We start from the raw sequence: 18,191 nt of genomic DNA, 5'->3' as shown, positions 1-18,191 counted from the left end.
CTATGGTTAATGTAATTAATTGATAGAATACAATTAAGCAGTTGAGCTCTCCATTGGAAATGGTAGCATATTAAAAAACAGTGTCAGGGCTATCAGAATCAGGGAAGAACACATACTGCAATGGCATGAATCAATTAGCAACTATTAGAATTAAAAAATTTTATGATGCTATATCGAATTGTCCAAGATTGTTTTTTCTCTATATATTTGATACCAGTTCAGAGAGCTTTTTCTGAGAAGCTTTTCCTTGAACTCAACTGAGTCCTTGAAGAACTGCTGGTGTATCGAATATCTTTGGGCCCTTATTTGATTCTCCACACACTCGAGTTCGTATTTGGTTCTTTTATGGACCAAGTTGATTTTTTGGTTTCTATCTTTTTCAATTTTTTCGTACATTATTCTTAGTGAAGGATGGGATCCATTTATACACATTTCGATCTCGCTTTTATATCTGGATAGTTTATCCTCATACAAACGATCTTTTAGCTTAGCAAAGTGGATTTCAATATCTTTAAGTGATTCAATTGCTTCTTGACGAAACTTGATTAGTTCTTGTTTTTCCCTTTCTTTTATTTCCTCTTCAGTTAGTTCTTTCTCGATCTGTATATTTTCCTCCTTTTCATTCTCTTTATCATTTTTTTCTGGTAGATTTTCTATCTGATTATTTTTTGGAGTATCTTCTTCAGTGTTATTTTTGGGATTGTCTTTGATTTTTTCTTGTTTTGAGTTGTTTCTATTATCTGAAATTGAATCATTTATTGTTTTTTCAATAAGGTTATTTATTAGTAGATTATTAATACCATTGGAGTCACTTGATAATTCTTTTGTGTTATAATTGTCTTTATCATGATGTATTTCCATTCTATCATTTTCATTATTATTGCTACCATTGGAGTTATTTTCAATCTTGGTTTCATTTTCATTTTCAACTTTATTTCCATTCTTACTATCATTTTCGTCCCCACATTGCCTATTTTCATGGTTATTTTCTCCAATAGGGCTATCCTTATCAGTGCTTTTATTATCTTTAGAGGAGTCCTTATCAAACACAGTTATTAAGGATATTTTTTCTATTTCTTCCTCATTATTATTTATTTGATTGATATCTTCCATTTCTACATCTGAATTTTCTATATCATTATTCTCTTTGTCTTTAGTAATATCATTATCTTGAAGAATGTTCTGATCGCTTATATCGCCAGATTCTTGTTTTATAGGATCGATTTGAATTTGAATCTCGTCTGTATTTTGATTAAATTTTTCGTTATTTGATAAAATGGAATTAGATGTCGTCTTAGAAGAGCCAGTGGTATTAGGAGAAGAGTTGTTTAAAAGAACACTTAAATTGTTACTGTCTCTGTTGCTATTATCCCCATCATTATTTGAGCTGTTAGAAAAACTTGTTAGGGCAGTATCTTCGGTCATCACTATAGAGTTTGAATTTGAATTTGAATTGAAAACAGAAGTAGAATGTGAGGCAGAATGAGAATGAGAGCACGAATGTGAAGTAGAAAACGAAGAGTTCTCCATTGTCTTAACAGCCAACAAAAACAAATAATCAACCAACGTTTAAAATAAAATATGAGATAAAAATTACAAAATATAACATGCAAAATACAGTGAATAAAACAATCTGAGTTCAGTGTCTGTTTGCCCTTTAAAAAAGGGATCATATCCGTATTACATAATAGATATAAAAGTTTAAATCACGTGAAATTTATAATCTTATAACATTTAGTAATCAATACGTTTTACATAATTGTGCTGGTCTTATTTGGTCCTGTGATAATCGTTTTTATATTGTATCTTTTTAGATGTAAGAGATGTTTCGTGAATTAAATACATGTTGAAGAATATTAAGTGAAAAGACTATAGAAATTGAATAAAAAACAAACAAAAATAAAATTAAAAAATTTTATCCTCTCCTTTTGGAGAACACCATTTTAAAAAAGAATATTAATGACGTCTTAAATGTTGAATTTAAGAACAAAACACATAAAAAAGAATTGAAAAAAAGTAAAATTTGAAAATAAATTGATTTGATTAAAATAAACCATCAATTTCACCATCTTCATTAACTTCCACATTCATGAATCCACAATGAGTTGGTAACCCGGGAATTGTCTGGATTTCAGCAGCTAAGGCATATAAATAACCTGCTCCAATACTGGCTCTGACGTCTCTTATTGGAAATGTAAATCCAGTAGGAACACCCTTTAGGTTGGCATCATGAGAAAGAGAATATTGAGTTTTAGCAATGCAAATTGGCAACTTACCAAATCCTTGTCGAGTATATAAATCTATCTTCCTTTGGGCTTCCGGTAAAAATTCTACTTTACTTGCACCATACATGACTTTTGCAATTTTAGAAATTTTTTCATCAACAGAATTATCAACTGAATAAAGAAAATTGAAATATTTTGGTAAATTGGATGCTTCAATAACACCCTTGGCTAAATCTACTGCTCCTTTACCACCTTCTTCCCAATGGTTAGAAACGATAGCGTCAACTGCTCCGGCTTTAATTGAGGCTTGACGAATGACTTCATGCTCTTTATCAGTATCTGATGTCATCTTATTAATGGCAACAATAATTGGCAAACCATACTCTTTAGCATTAGAAATATGTTTAGCTAAGTTAGCACATCCCTTTTGTAATAATTCAATGTTTTCTTGAGTGTATTCTTGTGCCAATGGTGACCCAGCTTTAACATCTGGACCACCACCATGAACTTTTAATGCTCTAACAGTAGCAACAATGATAACAACATCTGGTTCTAAACCAGAGGATCTGCATTTAATATTGATAAATCTTTCACCACCCATGGTAAAATCAAAACCTGCCTCAGTAATGACATAGCCTTGTTGTTCTTTGATTTCCTCTTCTGATAAAGCTGAATCAACACCAGCTAATTTTAAAGCAATTTTATCTGATAAAACTGAGTTTGCACCGATTGAAATATTAGCAAAAGGACCAGCATGAATAAAAACTGGTGTTCCTTCTAATGTTTGCATAATGGTTGGTTTGATTGCATCAACCAATAAAGCAGTTAAAGCACCAGCAGCACCAATATCCTCACAAGTTACCGGAACACCTGCTTTTGATGAAGCAACAACAATTTTTCCTAATCTTTCTCTTAAGTCTTCTAACGAATTTGCCAATGCTAAAATTGCCATACATTCTGATGCAACGGAAATATCAAATCCAGTTTTCCTTGTCATACCTCTTTCAGTTGGAGCTTCACCGATTGTGATACCTCGAAGAAATCTATCGTTGCAATCAACTACTCTTCTCCAGGTAATTGAATCTGGGTCGATATCTAATCTAACAAACTTTGAGACTTCTTCTGGAGTCAAATCATTTGGATCGGTTTTATTGATTCCTAATTTTTCTAATCTTCTTAGCATGGATTTAGTGAAAGATCTCTTTCCTTTTTTAGCAGGAACTAATCTTCTATATAAAGCAGGATCTTTTTGAGTATTTTCGTGAAAGATTCTTGTATCAATTGCAGCAGCTAATAAATTATTAGCCATTGAAATTGCATGAATATCACCAGTAAGATGCATATTGAACTCGTCCATTGGAATAACTTGAGAATAGCCGCCACCTGCAGCACCACCTTTAATACCAAAAGTTGGACCCATTGAAGGTTGACGAACATTCGCAAATACAGTTTTGTTTAAATGAGCACCCAAAGCTTGAGCTAAACCGACAGTGGTAGTTGATTTACCCTCACCTAATGGAGTTGGTGTGATTCCGGTGACTAAAATGTATTTACCATTTTTTTTATTTGCAAGACGATCCAATATGGACAACTTAATTTTAGCCTTAGTTGAGCCATAGGGTTCGAGTTCAGAGGAAAGAATTCCAGATTCTTTAGCAATCTGAGTAATTTTTTTAGGCTTTTGAGCTCTTGAAATTTCAAAATCGGATGGAACAGGTTTTAATAAATTCAATCTTAATGGAGTAAAATCTGGTTTTGCAAATGAATAACCTAACTCATTAAATCTTTTTGCAGAGATAAGGACATTTTCTAATAACATGGCAACCGTCATTGGACCAACACCACCTGGAACTGGAGTAATTTTTGAGGCGACTTGAGAAACTGATTCAAAATCAACATCACCAACCATCCTTGAACCAGATTTCTTAGTTGAGTCGGGAACGAAATTAGTGCCGACATCAATGACAATGACATCTTTCTTCAAGGAATCAGCTTTAACGAAGTTTGACCTACCAATGGCCGAGACCACGATATCAGCATTTTTAAGGAAAAAATCTATATTCTTAGATTTTGAATGTAAAGTAGTAACAGTTGCATCAGCATTTCTTAAAAGATTGGACATAGGTGAACCAACTATGTCTGATCTACCTAAAACAACGCAGTTTTTACCAACCAAGTCTACATTTGATTCAGATAATAATTTCATAATACCCTTTGGAGTAGCGGGTAAGAATAGAGGATCGCCATTTTTCTTTGAGATTTCACCGATATTTTCGGTGCCAAATCCATCAACATCTTTTTTATTGTCAACAGCAGAAGTAATTAATTTTTCATCAATGTGATTTGGTAATGGTAACTGAACGATCAAGCCGTGGATTTTTGGATTATTGTTCAAGATCTCAATTTGGGTTAGGATTTCATCATTAGTCACAGTATCAGGCAAATTTAATAAATCGCATTCAATACCAGACTCCTTTGCAGCTTTCAATTTCATTCTAACATAAGTGGAGGAATCTGGTCTTGCACCAACCTGAATGATTGTGAATGAAGGGTTGAAAGTTGGAACCTTTGATTTAATTGAAATGATTTCATTTTTAATATTTGAGCGAATACTGGCAGCAATAGCCTTGCCATCAATTATTTCAGCAATCATGATCAGAACCAGAAGATTACTGAGTTAGAGCGAATAAAAACAGTAAGAAGTAAAAAGAAAGAGAAAAAAAAAGGGAAACAAACAGGCAAAACAATTTTTATCTAATAGAAAGTCAGACAATAACCATATGAAAATTTAATGGTTATCGTCTCAACAATTTTCATCACCCAAACAGGCAACTCCCAAAAGCTTAACCAAAACCAGCGATGAGAGACGGAAATTGGGCCGATGCAGGCCAGAGATGTTTTGCTTCTTCTGCTTCTTTTGGTGCTACAACAATTGGAATTGCGAGTATGGCATAAATGTCGTGTATTTTTCAGAAAAAAAACAATATTATCAGTAAAAGTGTGTGTATGGTGGGTGTGTTTCTATAAAAATTAGGGTATATGGTATCTCGAAAACGTAGAAAACAAGGGATATCAACATTGTATAGAGTAGACTAGTAATTGATATATAAACTATAAATATAGTTATTTCTAATAACTATTTATCTTCGTTCAAAGTTTTGGGGTCAACAGTGGAGAATTCAGTAAAAGCCTTGATTTTATGAGGATCTTCAGGGAGGAAAATACCAGGCTCTCCCAAAGTATGTTGTTTACCTTCACTTGATGGCATAACAGTAGTGGATACTTTCTTTGAGTCTTTTGTCATTTTCGAGATCAATTTGGTTGAAAATTTGCAGATATATCTATAAATCAATTTAAACACAGACCAGATGGCGATAAAACAAAAAACAAATGAGAAAGACTACAAGTCGCTACAAAAAAGATATTTATAGGAAGGCAATTCAGAAGGCAAAGTGAGATCCGAGTAATAGCAATCGTAATACGTTATTATTATTTATTCTGTGACCGAAAGCCAGCCATGTGGGACTCGAAGACCTATATAGTAGCTATAAAACTATTGTTTAATATATAACCAAAAACCGACTCTTTAATTCTAAGCGAGGTGAAGGAAAACCTGAACTTACAGGAAGAAAACCCACAAATCAGATGAAAAGGAATTTAGGATCTTAAGAGTTTTAGGTCCCATGCCCTTTCTAGAAAACTAACCAACTTTTTGATTCCTTTTCTTGTACCTAAAAGTTGCTTAAGTTGGGTAGGCCTCTCTGAACCAAGTTCCAGAGGACTTATGCCTGTGAATGTTCTTGCTTCCTCATTGTGCTGGCATTCAATGAGATAATAATATATTGTAGGAGATGGGATGTTACACACACAACGTTTTTTGTTTAAGTTTCCAGCAATCCACTCGAAATCTAGTCCAAATAAATCGTAATACAGCTGGTAATAACACCTAACAGCTAATAAGTTTTTGCATAATTCCGTACAATAGAAAATGGTTTTGTGGTCTAGTCGGTTATGGCATCTGCTTAACACGCAGAACGTCCCCAGTTCGATCCTGGGCAAAATCATTTTTTTGCTATTTTTTACATTCTATTTAATATTTTTCACTATTCAAAGTACACAGTTTAATCTACCACATCATATTTACAATTACTTTTTTTTTTTGAATATCTCACTTAAATTTAAGGAACAATTAAAGATAGACTTTTATTGACCGTTGAATAAATATATAATTATCAACTATCTATGCAACTCTTTCAGTACCACTCAATCTAACAGCAGCACCATATTTTTGTAGTTTTGTTAACAATGCGTCTCCTTGTTTAATCAATAATTGATACTGAGCATTCTTATTGTCGGGTCTATTTGTCTCGACAATTCCATTGACCCTATCAATAACACAATTGACCTTATTATTTTGGATGAATTTACATAAATCATTATCAAGAAACTCAATACTGACCCCAAATTGATCTGCCATCGATTTTAATGACAAAGACTTGTAACTTTCCAATAATTGGGAATAGGCTTTTCTTCTCATCTCTCTTAAATAATATGATGCGTGTCTTGATAAATACTTTGAGGGAACTAAGACTTCATCGTTAACCTCAGAAAGATACTTGAAAAATTTGGAATATTCACAGTTATAAAGTGAATTAGTTAAATTTATAATTGGTAATAATCCTGGAGATGATGATTTCAATGATAAAATTTCCGATGACTCAACAATCTTGCTCTTGAGAGTTTTTCTATCCAATGATACAACCCCTGATATTGATGCAAATTGAGCAATTTGTTCGTAGCTTGATATTTCACTCGATGTAAATGTTGTTAAGGAATCAATTAATAATGATGAAGCTTCACTGAAATTTCTAATTGACATCAAATAAATTCCCTTGTATGTTTTAAAACGATTTCTGCGCTCCCAATCTCCCCCTTTATCGATCAATGAACTGGTTTCTTCTAATATTTTTTTAATAAATATTAAATCATCGAAAAAAAAACCAATTCTGGAAATTGTTAATAAAATATCAATTTTAGATCCTGTTGATGGCGTCAACTCAAATGCTTTTCTTAATGTAATAATTGCATTCTCTCTATCTCCAATCTTAGCATAATATTCTCCTAGTTCTGTATACCCCTTGACAATTTCTAATTCACCTTCATCGTCATTTTCCGCTTCTTTTATCTTATCTTTAATTGTTGCAATTTCCTTTTCATTATCCAATTTTATTGAGTTATACAACTCTTCATTCCATGGAAAAACAGAATTATCCTTTGTAAAACAATCATTGTGAAGATAGCAATAATATGGACCTAATCTCTCCTTTTCGATCTCACTTAATAAATATTCCAATGCCTTTGGGTGGCGAGATGAAAGAGCTGGGTTTTTCAATAAAAAAACAGATTGAGATAAATCAAAATCTGGAATTTTGGCAACGTCGTTATTTAAATTGTTATCAGACATTGAAAATAAGAGCCTATAGTAATAAAATTGTAATTACGCAAATTTTGTTGATAAAGAATTGAGTTGGTCTTTTGACTCCAAATCTATGAATCAACTCAACTGAAGTTTATATTTCACCTTTTTAAAAGAAATTTCCAAATCACGTGAATGTATAATGAATAATCTCAGCATGTTTTTACGGTTTCTAATACTTTTTAATTCGAATTAATGATAAAATATGCAAAAATAATGTTCATTTAAATATAAGTTAAAAAAACGAAAACAAAAAATATTAATTTTTCTACAAATTGCTGAAAAACTCCCTAAACATTTACTTTTGTCATACTTTAACAATAAATTTCAAATACTTTGCTTTCTAAAATTGAAAGATAAATTTAACTCAGAATTATATTTTTTTTTCATTATTACTGTTTTCTTCCAAAATTACCCGATTTTCATTTTCATTTTCATTCCCATTCAGATTAATATGGATATTAGCATTACTTGTGCGAGACCTCAATTGTGGAAAATGCGAATTTGTCGGCAGATTATTTAATGTTATACTGGTTTCATTTGTATTCTCAATCAGACTGAAAGACATTGACTTGTCATTTAGATAACTATTCCTATTATTATTATTATTATTATGATTATCATTCTGGTCATCATCATTGATATCCACATTGTATAAGCTGGAAGAAGAACCATCTGTAGTAAATAAAACATTTGAATTACTATTACCAGATTTTTGAGCCAATGGGGTCGGTGGTTCTATTTCAACATTTATTCCAGCAGAATTACTATTTATCAAATTTGTATTCAAATTCAAATTATTTCTATTTCCTAATGATTGAAATTCAAAATTAGAGTTGAAATATGATTTTGAATTATTTAAAAATCCATTGTTTCCGTTTACCGAATTAAATCCATTGTTAATACTGTAAACTGATGTTGAACTGCTGTTTGAAAAACTTCTATAAAACGATGAGTTTGGCACTTTGTTCATTCTTGGAGTAGTAGCTGATCTTTTCATAGAAAATAAATTTCCTCCTTCAATATCTGTAAATGCATTATCAAGTTCAAACCCGCTATTAATTGAGACAGTTCTTCTGAAGTGTCTTCTTGCCAATATCTTTTTAAGTAATCTTTCAACAAAATTCAATATTTTATCCACAATATAGTTAAATTTTTTAAAGATACTAAAATTTAAGCCACTTTTAATGGAAATTGAATTCAAAAATTTATTACCCCCATTAGCTCTAGTGCTGATTAAAACCATAATTATTCCGAATATGATAAATATTAAAAAAAAATAAGAAAAAAAATTAAGAAAAGAAGAAAAAATTGGCGTAATCTGTTCAAAATTTGTATTAATTGATAAATCAATCCCACCAGGTAAAAAATTTCTATTATCATCAAACTCGCTAGGTAGAATTCCCACAATTTGTTTTTCATTTGGGTTATGCTTTGAGAGTGGAACTTGACTTGAGGCGTATAATAATATTTTACCTAAGGTCCAAGAAAGCTCAGCACCTGCAATTGTTCCAGCACTTTGAAATATATTTTCAGTTTCTTTTCCCTTACTCATTTTATTAATTGATTTTGAATCAATATCGATTCTGGGTAGATTGAAACCTTCGTGTAATATATTAACAACCCAACCACATTTAAAGCAAGAATCTTTTAAATAATCAATTGGAATGTCATTATAAAGGCCATTTTCATTATTTTGTTCAATAGTCTTCCAATCAGTTTCACAAAATTCTTTTACTTTTTCATTAAATTTCAAAAAATTATATTGACCACCCATTTGGAAAATGTCATTAGTATTATACCAATATTCAGAAATTCCAATAAATTTATCTTTTTCATAATTAATTTCCGGTACATGAACACCATTGAAAAGACATGGTTCATCAATACATGGTAGGTTTTTCAATAATAAAGGATATTGAATTCTAATGCACATTTCGTAATCACCAATTCCTCTAATTTTATGAGTCTTTTTGTCCATGGATGAATAAAAATCAAAATTTAACCCCTTTTGCAGACATGGGTCATTTATTATATCATTATCATTAGATGTTAAATCATCTAATAGTATCAAAGAGATTAGCTGGTTGAGATATCTTTTTCTGGCCTGGTTGGCACCAAATCCTAGCCATGTAGAAACAAATATATTCCATTGTTGCAAGTCCCCATTAACATTTCTTAAAAAAACTTTAGATAAATCGTCTTTATGATTTATCAAATCTGAAGCATTTGAAGGAACAAAAGCAATTTGAGTTGAAGCACCACCCATATCCATAAACCCATAAGAGAAATGGCTTTTATTCAATGAATTGTAATTATTAAAATTACTTAATAAGTAATTTAAACCAATCCATCCATAAATGCCTTCTTGTTCACCATTAATAATTTGAATTTGTTCTTGACAATTCGTGACCAAAAAATCAGATTTTTCTTTTAAACTTTTGCAGACAGTTTCCAATATTTTTAATTGAGACTTTTCAGGTAATAATCTCATACCAGCAGTAGCTTGTAAAAAAATTGGTGTTTCTGGGATTTTTTCCTTTGGAATCTTAGATTCAGCAAATTTAATTAAACTTTTAAGGTGTTTTGACCATATTTTTTTATAGTTGTTATTAAAAGTTGACAAACCTGGGGAGGTTTTTTTATTCCAGTCAGACTCTTGAACAACTTGAGGTATAGAGGAAAGAATACTTTCATTAATAGAGTGTATTTTAGTATATAATGGATCTTCCCATTTAAATATCTGCAATCTTGATCCTGAGGAGCCAGAATCTATCACTATCCCATATCTGTCATAATTTGACATTCTAAGATTAAATCCAATAACTAAAAATTAAAATGATGAAAAAAAACAAAACGATGATATCAAAATAATCGATAAGCTGATAATAGTTAACACATTTCTTTGTCAATTTTCTGGATCTGGAGCTGAAGTTAAAAAACAAAATACAGAAAAAACGAGTTTTTGTTGTTAAAGAACAAAATATCTCCGCCAAAAAATAACTACCTTTTTGAGACATTTTCGATAATAGCATACATCTACGGAGAAAAAATATTTTTCACTCGCCACAGAACATCAGCCTGCACCAGCCTCTTTGTTTTGATTTGAAAAAAAAATTTTGTTGAAATTTTTCAGACTGGAGTTTGATAGAGAATATTTTAAAATCCAGAACAATACAGGATTATAGGAATCATAAACTAAAATGAAAGTAAGAAGTATGTTATATTGATAAATTTTTGTTAAGAAATTCCTGGTTATGGTATTGAAAAGCAGAATTCTAACACGTTTACCGTAGAACCAACAAGTAAAAGAACCACTACCCGTATGAGGGAGGGAATTAAGAAGAAAGCTGCAGCTCAAAGAAGAAAAGACAGAAAGTCTTCAAAGAAGGATCCAACATGGAGATCTAAAAAAAAGGATCCTGGAATCCCATCTAGTTTTCCTTATAAAGATAAAATTCTTTCACAAATCGAGAACAAGAGGTTGCAAGATCAGCTAGAGAAAGAGCGTCTTAAACAAGAAAAAATTGTTGCAGGAAATGAACAAAATCAGAATAATGATGATGAACAAAGTCAAATTGGAGAAGACGAAGAAATTGAAGATGAAGGCTCTAATCCATTGGCTGCATTATTGGCTTCTGCTCAACAAGCCGCCAAAGAGTTTAACGGGGATGATGGTGAAGACGAAGACGAAGACATAATGGAAAAAGAGATTGAAAATGAATTGGATATAGTGGATCATGAAATTGAATACTCTGATGACGAATCTATTATTCCAAATGATATGGATAAGTCAAGAAAAGCCTATGATAAGATTTTTAAAGCTGTTGTTGAGGCATCAGATGTAATATTATATGTTCTTGATGCCAGAGACCCAGAAACAACTAGATCAAGAAAAGTTGAAGAAGCTGTTTTAAGCGATCCTAACAAAAGATTAATATTTATATTAAATAAGATAGATTTGATCCCAGATAATATACTTCAATTGTGGTTAACATATTTTAAATCACAATTTCCTACTATACCCATTAAAGCAGCATCAGGAAATTCTGCTGCAAGATCAAACACTACAACTAGTTTTAATAAGAATTTTTCTCAAGCAGTCACATCGAAAAATCTTTTGCAGTCATTGAAAACCTATGCAAATAAAAGTAATTTAAAAAGATCTATTGTTGTTGGTGTTATTGGCTATCCAAATGTTGGAAAATCGTCTATTATAAATTCATTAACCTCTAGGTTTAATAGGTCATCAAAGGCTTGTCCAGTTGGTAATCAAGCTGGGGTGACGACTTCATTACGTGAAGTCAAAATAGATAACAAGTTAAAGATTCTTGATTCACCCGGTATTATTTTCCCAAATACACCAGTTGGTGTTAAGAATAATAGTAAATTGAACCAATTTAAGAAAGAGCAGGAGTATAAATTAGTTTTATTAAATGCATTATCAAATAAATTTATAAAAGATCCAACAAATGCAATTCAATTGTTGATTAAACGGATTATTAATTTAGAAAATTCCGATCCGTTTGAAAATTTTGAAAAATATTATGAATTACCACCAATACCAAATATTAATTTAAAAAATTATACTAAACAAATATTGGTTCATGTTGCAAGAAAAAGAGGAAGACTAGGCAAAGGAGGAGTTCCAAATCTTGATAGTGCAGCATTGAGTATTTTAAATGATTGGAAAGATGGGAAGATAATTTGTTGGACTTTACCACCAAAGAATGTTAAAGAATTTAAAAATATAAGAAACAATAAAGAGTTGCCCAAGACTGATCAAGTTACTATTGTGAAGCAATGGAGTAAAGAATTTGATTTAGATGAATTATTTAGGAGCACTGGTATTGATAATGTTGAACAAGATCAAGTTATGGCATAAGAAAAACTTTTTAGCATATAGTAAACATTATTCTACATTAATAAACAACTTTTTTTTTAAATCTTTTTTTTTTATTGTGATTATTAGATTATATATAACTTATATAGTGTTAATGTAGTGATTAATATAAAATGTCAAAATAAAAAGTAAGATAAAAATTAGGATGAACAAGCACTCTATTCTATAAAAACACAAACCGAGACTAGAAGTTAAAAAAAGGAAAAAGAAATATGAAAGAAATGAAAGAAGGAAAAAAAAAACAACAAATAAACACACACACAATGATAAAGCAAAAGAATAATGAAGTATTAATAATTATTTAGTAATTATTATAGTTATGATTATGATGATTATTATGATTGATTAATATGGAGGAATATATTATAAACCAATTGATAAACCAGCTTCTATACGGTTTTCAGTTAGAGCAGCGATTATTGCAGCACCAGCGCCTGAACCATCCTCAGCAGGAACTAAGACAATTGGATATTGATCTTTTGGCATTTTCCAGTCAAAGATATCAGCTAAAGCTTGAGTTGCTCTTGATTGGAAATCTGGATATTTGTTGAAAACTGAACCATCGGCAGCAGCATGAACAGTTTTGGTAAAGCCTCTTTTTTGATAAATAGCAGCAACGGCACAGATTGATAATCTTGAAGCTCTTGTACCGATTAATTCGGCTAAAGTTCTAATTAGCTTTCTTTCAGCTATGTTAGCATGGATGTTTAATTCATCTAAAATCAAGTCTTTGACATCACTTAAATTTTCAAAAGGATCTTCTTCAATTTTTGCAGGGAATGAAGTATCTAAGTGGAAGGGGATTTTTAGTTTATCGCAGGACTGATTTTCAAAGAGTAAACCCTTTTGGTGTAAATCTAACATGACTAATCTTAATAATTCACCAAGGTAATAGCCTGAGATCATTTTTTCGAAAGATTGTTGACCAGGTCTTGGGGATTGTTCGTCGATTATGATATCGTATTTAGTTCTGGGAAGAACTTTATGTTCATTATCAAAGGCACCATATTCACAGTTAATTGCAATTGGAGAGTCTGGGGAGATATCCTTTGGTAGATCTTTCTGTAATTTTGGAACATTTTTGATTAATTCATAATAAGCACCATTGCAGCCTGTACCGAAAATCAAGCCCATTTCAGCCTTTGGATCGGTATAATGAGAGGCAACTAGAGTACCAGTTGTATCGTTGATTAAAGCTACAACAGTGATTGGCAAATTTTTTTGTTTTAGGGCCTTTTGCAACATTGGTACAACGTCATGATTTTCAACATTTTTGATATCGTAGCCTTTTGTCCATCTTTGTAGAAGACCAGTATTGATAGCAGATTGAGTAGCAGGATAAGAGAAGGTGAAACCTAAGGGAATTTCTTCTTTGCAACCATCGGGGTATTGTTCATGAAGAAACTCTTGGATTGAGGTTGCGATAAAATCGAATAATTCATCGGCAGTGGCAGTTCTAATTTTTCTTGGTAAAGAGTATTTGGATTGGGTGGTATCAAAATCTCTGTTTCCCAACAAATTGACAAGAACAACTCTTAGATTGGTGCCACCTAAATCAATTGCTAAATATGATCCAGATTCCTTGCCGGTTGGATAATCAAGGACCCATGTTGGAATCATTGGGATATTGCCACCATTGACAGATAAACCCTTTTCTAGTTCAGATCTGAAGTGGTCTGTGATTTGTCTCAATTTGGCTGGAGAAACAGAGAATATAGACTTCAAGACCTTGATTTCTTCAATCAAGTCTCTTGGAACATCCATCATGGAACCTTTTCTGTGTTGAGGTTTTTTGGGGCCTAAGTGAACCATCTTTAAATCGGATTGAATATGTGAAGCAGCGAGATAAAACAAGAATAAGTAACTGGAAAACAGTGAAAAATAAATAAGCTAAACAGCAGAAGACTTTGATGTGTTTGAAGTAAGATCGAGATTTCAACAAAGAAGCGAATTGCTTGCTATTTATACCTCAGGCCTGGGGCACTTCAGAAAAGTTCAGAAAACAGTGACACTAAAAGCAGCTCTTTTTCGGCGCATTTCCAGCCCTGTGCTCGGAGATGCCCCGACGCTCCGCGGTGCTATCTACGTCCCGATTAGGCCATGTTGACGCTGATTTGCTGCCGCAGCACAGCGCTCGTCTCTGTGGGGGCGCCGAAACCCCGCTCGAAGACCGGCGACTGTACGGGACGTCTACGAAGGTTAGTCGGCCAGCGTCCGGTGGTGGACGATCTTAGCCGCGAACGGACACGAACAGGCGTTTCTCCGGGCTGGCGACTCGGTCCTGTTTGGGTAAGCAGACTCCAGCAGTGTGGGTCCAGCCGAGTTACAGTTCCCCAGATTTCGCGCTATACAGTTAGAGCGCCTGTACTGAGTGAACAAATCCATATAGGAGATGCTTTGGATACTGGCATCTGTTTGCTCTGATTATGGTTATCTTTGAAAATATTTGCTTATGGCTGTTATTATTTGTATTTATTTGTTTATATATCCGGTCTGCAGGCTATCTTGTCTGTTTCATTTGAACGTCTGCACCTAATCGAATTTGTCCAACAACTCAATATCGAGCTTTATCTTGATATTGTAAACCTTGCTCAATTTGCGAATTCTCTTTTGCTCCTTTTTGATTCGGTTTTTGACACTTAATCCCATTCGAATATCGTTTTTGATAATTTGGAAAATTATCTCAAACTTAGGTTCCTGGTTGAACTGTTTTGCCGCCAACTGGTTTTTGACTCTGTTCTCCCTTTCTGTCTCTCTCTCGCTCATAGAGAGATCAACCATCGAATCGTCATTAACAATCATGTCAATATTACTATTGCCACTGTTACTGGTGCTTGTGTTACCTGTGGAGGGAGCACTAATATTGTTGTTGTTCAAAACTTTAATTTTAAATCGAATTGCTGTTTCTCTAATGTTTCCTCCCGGATGAATCCCGCAAATTATATGCATTATCTTGCCAATATAGATTGTCCAAAAGATGGTCTTGAATTTTTCAACCTTATTTGAACTCTCTTCAATGCACAACTTGATTAACGAGTTTTTATAATTGTTTTCGATTTCCGGCAAATCGCCTCCCCATCTTTCACAACATGCTATCCCAGTTAATCCTCTTGCCTTGTGAGACAATCCATGAGCACCAGCAATAACGCCCGTTGTAGCAACATGTAATGCAGCCGTTGATTGCAACTCCTTTGGATAATTACAATGTACAAATGCCAAATTGCACAAACTTGGCGCAATTCGGTAGTAAACATCATATGGAATATATTTTTCATTTGGCAAGGAAGACAACAACAATTTCAAATACTGCTTCACTAATAATGGTGCATAAGGTCTTGTTGCAATAATCAATGGGTCCAATGATCGAACCCTGGGAGAAAATTTCTCAAACAACGCACCTTCTCTAACTCCTCCTTGAGAAAAATAAATGGTGTTAAATCGTGGTAATACATCAAATGCCGAAGAAATTAATAACCCAACTGCCGGCAATTGCTGTTTTCTTCTTTCAGAGACCCGAAATAGATTTTCTTTATCTTTATTATTTGGCAATGTCTGTTTAACCAACAAATAATTTCCTAAATTGACAAATTCACTATACGAAATACCGTATCCATTAATAATAGTTGGAATTGGATAGTCCTTATTTTCACTTAATAGCAAGTGTCCAAATCCTCTGAATCCACCACCACACACAAATAAATCAAACCCGCCGTTTTTTTCAGCATATTTAATCAAACTATCCGGAATATCAGACGATAACTCAACAATAGCCTTTTCGTAGTTTTCTTTAATCTCTAAGAATAAATCCCGTTGGTTTTCTGTTCTAATTCTTTTAATTAACGCTGCAGCACCATAAGGTAATGAAATTGGCTTTTTCGTTGTATTAATTATCCCATTGTTTGATGTGATCCAACTTAATTGTGTAGATCCCCCTCCAAGATCCATGAACAATCCATTCACTTTATCAAAAGATGAGGCAACACCATATGCTCCAATTCGGCCCTCTCTTTCTTTTGACAATAGTTCCACTTTCCAATTAGTCGCTTGATAGATCGCATCTCTAAATAAAACAGAGTTACTTGCTTCTCTCGTTGCTTCGGTTGCCACGACTCTGACATTATTGTTATTGACACCGAAATCTTGACAAATCAATTTAAACCTAGTCATTGCTTTACAAACCTCTTCAATAACTTCATCGGGAATTGGGATTTTATCGGTCAATTTCGAGGAAACATTGTTATATTGAGCATCAAACAACGAAATGTTTAGTCGATCTTTAAAGAAACATGGCATAATTCTCGCATGGTGTTCAGCAATTGAGGAAATAGAAAACCGAATTCCATTTGAGCCAATATCAACAATAGCATAAAGATCTTGAGAAACCAAATCTGGTTCATTGTTATAAAGATTGACAGATTGAGATTCATCATGACTGCTATAAGAAGGAGAAGATAAGTCAGGAATACTTCGAATATTGGTTGTACTGATGTTCTTGGTTTTTTGATCATTGTTATTAGAATCCTCATTTTTGCCTGTTTCTTTAGTTTTTTCCTTTGTACTAGGTTGGCTCGATTTAAGCTCTAGCGAAGAAAGTGCCTCAATTTCATTTGGAGGCAATAAAGATGGCTCTGGTGATGGCATTACTAAATGGAATTACTAAATAGAATTACTAAATGGAATTACTAAATGGAAAATAGTCTAGAGTATTTGAGAAGTAAGAACCAAGAAATGAAAGATAATTTTAATTGAACTTGTGGTGGTTGGTGGTCTATATGGCTTGGAATGAGATGGAAGAATGTGCACAAAAAGCAATGCTATGGGAAAGACCAACAAAGAAAGCTGGATTGAAACAAACAGAGGAAACTATAGATTATATACTATAGGATCGTGGATACTCAAGATCAGTTCCAGGGCAATTGATATCGCTGTCTGTTAGTTAGACACTTCTTAGTGAGTTAAATAGAGGATGGAGCTAGATTTGCACGTGAAAACAGGTGAAGAGCCTTGATGAAGTTACTGCTTACAAGTGAAGAGAGAGTGAAACAAAATAGGTTACTACAAAAACTATATATTACTCTATTGGTGGGAAAGTGCTAGACTTGCTGTATTGGAGAGTTAGTATAATCACTTCAGAACAAAGAGATAGGCTGCAAGCTTTTGAGCATTATCATTGCGGATCGAATTAGATTGTGAGGTCAGAGTCATTAAATCAGTTGTATTTTTTTGATAATCAAGGCAAAATTATAAATTTCACTTCATACAGTGTGAATATATGATCATCATTTCAAACGAACAATCTAATTTCAAAGCAAAAAATCAATTCAAACATACCTAGTAAGGAAATTTTGAGAAAGTTCAAGATTTCAGGAAAGTTCTGTGAAAAAACATTTCATTTTCTGAGACATCTAGTAACTAATTGTTAGTGCCTAATTTACATTACAACAATTCTTCGTTTTCTAAATTGATAAACAAAACAAAGAGCAGAAAAGGACAGGTTTATTTTACTTTATTGATTTTCTTTTTGTTCTTCTTCAGAAATGTGCCATTATCATCAGCAACCGCTTACCAACATTCATATTTTGTACAC

At 32.8% G+C, this 18,191-nt stretch overlaps 7 protein-coding genes and 1 non-coding gene across 8 annotated transcripts; 2 read left to right on the top strand and 6 right to left on the bottom strand.

The window, feature by feature from the left end:
* Window positions 1–253: 253 nt before the first annotated feature.
* Window positions 254–1,425, bottom strand: ASCRUDRAFT_80618 (Rpd3L histone deacetylase complex subunit DEP1; the record flags this gene model as incomplete). Its single annotated transcript, XM_020194514.1, has 2 exons — window positions 254–292; window positions 352–1,425. The coding sequence occupies 2 exons, from the start codon at window positions 1,423–1,425 to the stop codon at window positions 254–256; spliced, it is 1,113 nt and encodes a 370-aa protein (XP_020047870.1).
* Window positions 1,426–2,043: 618 nt separating this feature from the next.
* On the bottom strand, window positions 2,044–4,878 carry ASCRUDRAFT_7779 (C-1-tetrahydrofolate synthase; the record flags this gene model as incomplete). Its single annotated transcript, XM_020194003.1, has 1 exon — window positions 2,044–4,878. One exon carries the CDS (start codon window positions 4,876–4,878, stop codon window positions 2,044–2,046), a length of 2,835 nt encoding a protein of 944 aa, XP_020047869.1.
* Window positions 4,879–6,215: 1,337 nt separating this feature from the next.
* ASCRUDRAFT_t63 lies at window positions 6,216–6,289 on the top strand. The gene has a single exon. It is a non-coding gene; the product is annotated as a tRNA-Val (tRNA).
* Window positions 6,290–6,433: 144 nt separating this feature from the next.
* Window positions 6,434–7,885, bottom strand: RPN7 (proteasome regulatory particle lid subunit RPN7). The gene has a single exon (XM_020193114.1). It carries the CDS (start codon window positions 7,687–7,689, stop codon window positions 6,466–6,468), a length of 1,224 nt encoding a protein of 407 aa, XP_020047868.1. The 5' UTR covers window positions 7,690–7,885; the 3' UTR covers window positions 6,434–6,465.
* A 102-nt stretch (window positions 7,886–7,987) lies between these two features.
* On the bottom strand, window positions 7,988–10,593 carry YND1 (apyrase). Its single transcript, XM_020193113.1, has one exon. It carries the CDS (start codon window positions 10,505–10,507, stop codon window positions 8,075–8,077), a length of 2,433 nt encoding a protein of 810 aa, XP_020047867.1. The 5' UTR covers window positions 10,508–10,593; the 3' UTR covers window positions 7,988–8,074.
* A 269-nt stretch (window positions 10,594–10,862) lies between these two features.
* NUG1 (RNA-binding GTPase NUG1) lies at window positions 10,863–12,586 on the top strand (the record flags this gene model as incomplete). The annotated part of the gene is made up of 2 exons (XM_020189042.1): window positions 10,863–10,917; window positions 10,998–12,586. Exons 1-2 carry the CDS (start codon window positions 10,905–10,907, stop codon window positions 12,584–12,586), a joined length of 1,602 nt encoding a protein of 533 aa, XP_020047866.1. The 5' UTR covers window positions 10,863–10,904.
* Window positions 12,587–12,643: 57 nt separating this feature from the next.
* Window positions 12,644–14,530, bottom strand: HXK2 (hexokinase 2). The gene has a single exon (XM_020193112.1). It carries the CDS (start codon window positions 14,414–14,416, stop codon window positions 12,968–12,970), a length of 1,449 nt encoding a protein of 482 aa, XP_020047865.1. The 5' UTR covers window positions 14,417–14,530; the 3' UTR covers window positions 12,644–12,967.
* A 535-nt stretch (window positions 14,531–15,065) lies between these two features.
* On the bottom strand, window positions 15,066–17,517 carry RTG2 (Rtg2p). The gene has a single exon (XM_020193111.1). The coding sequence runs from the start codon at window positions 17,243–17,245 to the stop codon at window positions 15,137–15,139; it is 2,109 nt and encodes a 702-aa protein (XP_020047864.1). The 5' UTR covers window positions 17,246–17,517; the 3' UTR covers window positions 15,066–15,136.
* Between the last annotated feature and the right edge of the window lie 674 nt (window positions 17,518–18,191).

Source organism: Ascoidea rubescens (genome assembly GCF_001661345.1).
Source record: "Ascoidea rubescens DSM 1968 unplaced genomic scaffold ASCRUscaffold_5, whole genome shotgun sequence".
Lineage (NCBI taxonomy): Eukaryota > Fungi > Ascomycota > Saccharomycetes > Ascoideales > Ascoideaceae > Ascoidea > Ascoidea rubescens.
Note: the sequence above shows the minus strand (reverse complement) of the source record. Positions and strands in the feature narration are given on the sequence as shown.